At 44.9% G+C, this 3,010-nt stretch overlaps 1 protein-coding gene across 1 annotated transcript; it reads right to left on the reverse strand.

Moving 5' to 3' along the window:
• Positions 1-90: 90 nt before the first annotated feature.
• On the reverse strand, positions 91-2,044 carry CSUI_003226 (uncharacterized protein). Its single transcript, XM_068063424.1, has one exon. The coding sequence runs from the start codon at positions 965-967 to the stop codon at positions 641-643; it is 327 nt and encodes a 108-aa protein (XP_067924606.1). The 5' UTR covers positions 968-2,044; the 3' UTR covers positions 91-640.
• Between the last annotated feature and the right edge of the window lie 966 nt (positions 2,045-3,010).

Genomic DNA, 3,010 nt, shown 5'->3' on the forward strand with positions numbered 1-3,010 from the left:
GAAGTCAAAAAAGAAAGAAAGAAAGAAAGAAAGAAAGAAAGAAAGAAAGAAAGAAAGAAAGAAAGAAGGAAGAAAGAAAGAGATAAGAAAGAGAGGAAAAGAAGGAAGGAAAGAGGGGAAGAAAGAGTGAGAAAGGAAGAAGAGAAGACGGAGAGAAGAAGAGACAGCTTGTAGAAGGTAAGCTTTCAAATGCTTTTCTTCCTGTAGACTTCTCAGAGGTCTGTTTTGTCGACGTGCATGCGGGGTTAGGAGAGAGAAAGAGAAGGTCTTCTTGTGGGATATCAGAATGAGAGGACGAGAGAAGATGAAGAAGAAAAGCAGACACCTCAGCCACGTGACTAGCTGATTAGCTAGCTAGCCTCCCTAACTATGAGTGTCTTACCTTGTCGGTAGTCTTCTTATTCGCTTGGTCTCATTCGTGAAGAAGTTGTAGACAGACATGATAAGAGAGAGAGGGGCAGCGTTTTGACTCGGGAAAGGAGCCAAGCGGAAAGAATAGAAAGAGAGAAGGAAAGGAGAAGAAAATAGGTATAGAGGAGAGGAAAGAAAGACATAGGTGAAGAAAGAAAGAATGTTATTTGAGAGAAAGAAAGGAAAAGAAAAGCGACTGTTGACTCATGAAGACGAGAAGGTGAGCGCCTTAGCAAACCTCCGTGTCTGTGTGCTCTGCTTGTAAGGCAAGAGAGAGGGGGAAGAGGAAGGAGAATACACAGACACTTTCAAGGAAGGAGAGAAGAGCGAGGAAGGGGAGAAGAAAAAGAGAAAGACAGATGGAAGTAGGAATGAAGGAAATGCTCCCAGGTTGATATCTTCTCAAGCAGAGGGGCGAGGAGGGAGGAGAAACGCCGTGAAGGTTCTCACACCCTGCCTTTAGGACTCGGAAATACGAGAGGATACGAGGAGAGAGAAAGACAGATAAATAGAGAGATTGAAGATAGATAGACTGAAGACGGACAGGCAGATACATGAAAGATGCATGGATTGGAGACAGATAGATAGGTAGACAGATTAAAGATAGATTCAAGAAAGACAGATAGAATTAAGATAGGTAGATAGATAGAGGAGAAAGCTTAACGAGATGAAACACGAGAGAGAAAAGCCGTGGGTACGTCTAATAGTCAGTTTCCTTGGATGAATTTAACGAGAGAAAGATAAATGAGCTAAAGAAGCAGAAGAAACGCCAGTGAGAATGTGTGCTTTCCATCTGTGGTTGAGTGACAAGAAAGGAAAGAAGATGAAAGGAGTCTTTTCTTCTTCTTCCTTGATGCTCCAAAGTCATACGAGACAAGACGTTTAAGACGTGTATGCGAAGAAACGTTGGAGAAGTGAATGAGAAGAGGACTGCCCCTGCTGCTAGTCCGAGAGAGTTCAGCGCTTCTATCTAATCCATTCAGGAGACCATTCAAGAGAAGTCCGCGAGAGAAACGGCTTCACTTGGGACTCTTCTTTGCGAAAACATGTTATCTGCTATAAAGAAGAAGAAAGAATCGTGTACTTTACAGCTCAAGAGAGTGACTGAAGGAGATACAAACATGGAGGAATGAATGAGAAAGGAGTGTACCTATCAGTGTCGATATGAAAGGTCAAGACATCTTTCTTCTTCGTGAGTTCAGCTTTTCATTCGCTTTTCAAAGAATTACGACGGAAAGAGTTATCTTCTCAAGAATGCCCTTTCTTTTCTCTCTCTTCTCTTTCTTTTCGATCTTCTCTTCTCCCGTTGTCCTTTCATCTTCCACCTCCCATGGGAGAAAGACGACGATCATAAGAGGGACGGCGAGGAAGGGTTCTAATCGACTTACCGGGAAGAGCTGAGAAAGAAACTCTATCAATCAGTCATTCGAAAGCGTGTCACGTCATCCTTAGATGGGTTGTGAAGAGAGTTACGTAGCTTTCGTTCTTTGGTATTTCTCTAGAAAAGCTTTCACTTATCGTCCTTCCTCCCTCTGTTTCCTCTTTCGGTCCCTCTCGCCTCCTCGCACCATCCATCCACTCGCCGCTCTCCTCGCCGAGTCCCCTGTTCTCTACTATGTCGATGCCTTCATTCATTGGCTCGCTAGGTACGAGTGTATGTTTCTGTGGGAGGGCAAAGTTGAGAGGCAAGCATTCGCCCTGTAGCTAGCTACCGGTTTTATGTCGTTCTCTTAGGGTGGTAATGCTTCTTGTCATTCTTATGCTGCTGGGTGTGCCGGCCTCGCTTCTCCCGTCGAAGGCATAGGAAAAGAAGGCCGGCAAGAGGCATTGAGGCAGGGAGGGAGGGAGAAATACAAGACAGAGATAATGAAAGGAATGATTCTCCGTATTTAAGACGATGAGATGGTAGTGGTGGGTGCAGTTGGGATTCTTTTCACTGCAGAGCATGACGAGGTCGGTCCATCTTTCTCCTGAAAAGAGAGGAGAATGCTTTGGTTAACTTTTCTCCTACTGAATCATGAAGTTCGTCTTTTCTCCGTGCCCTGGCTAACTAAGGATGTAGAAGAAGAACATCGTTAAGATTGATCTAGATAAGTCACGCCCGTCGGGGTGTACCGACACCTCCTTCGTCTTCATCCCCCTCCTCTCCTCACCTTTCTCTTCTCGCAAGAGTTGTCGTCTTCGTCTTCATCTGTCCTCCGTACTGTCTCTCCCCGGGAGAGAATTGTCGAGAAGTTTCTCCCGGGCTCACCATCAAAAGCAGCCTCAGATAAGAGGGAGAAGTGCATCTTTTCCTGATCTTTCTAGTGATGTTTCTTCACCATTGAAGACTCAGATTTCACAGAAAGTACAAGATCTGGGTGACCTTCCTCTTCCATCTTCTCGGGTGTACATACACTCCAATGATGACTACACATCCATCCTGTCCAGCAGTGTGAAAACATCTCTCTCTCGGTTTTCTGTTAACTAAAGGCGTGTGTCCGGCCATTCAATAACCTTCAATCAATCTGCGTGAGAAGTATTTGCCTTTGTCTTGAGCGTGCATCTGGTCCTTTCTTTCATGAAGCAAGTGACTGTCTTCTTTTCTTCTCCTCCTCCT

This window comes from Cystoisospora suis (genome assembly GCF_002600585.1).
Source record: "Cystoisospora suis strain Wien I chromosome Unknown contig_1411, whole genome shotgun sequence".
Taxonomy (NCBI): Eukaryota; Apicomplexa; class Conoidasida; order Eucoccidiorida; family Sarcocystidae; genus Cystoisospora; species Cystoisospora suis.

Coding starts and splice junctions, on each gene's coding strand:
- CSUI_003226 (XM_068063424.1), bottom strand. CDS start 967: ATGTATCTGCCTGTCCGTCTTCAGTCTATCTATCTTCAATCTCTCTAT.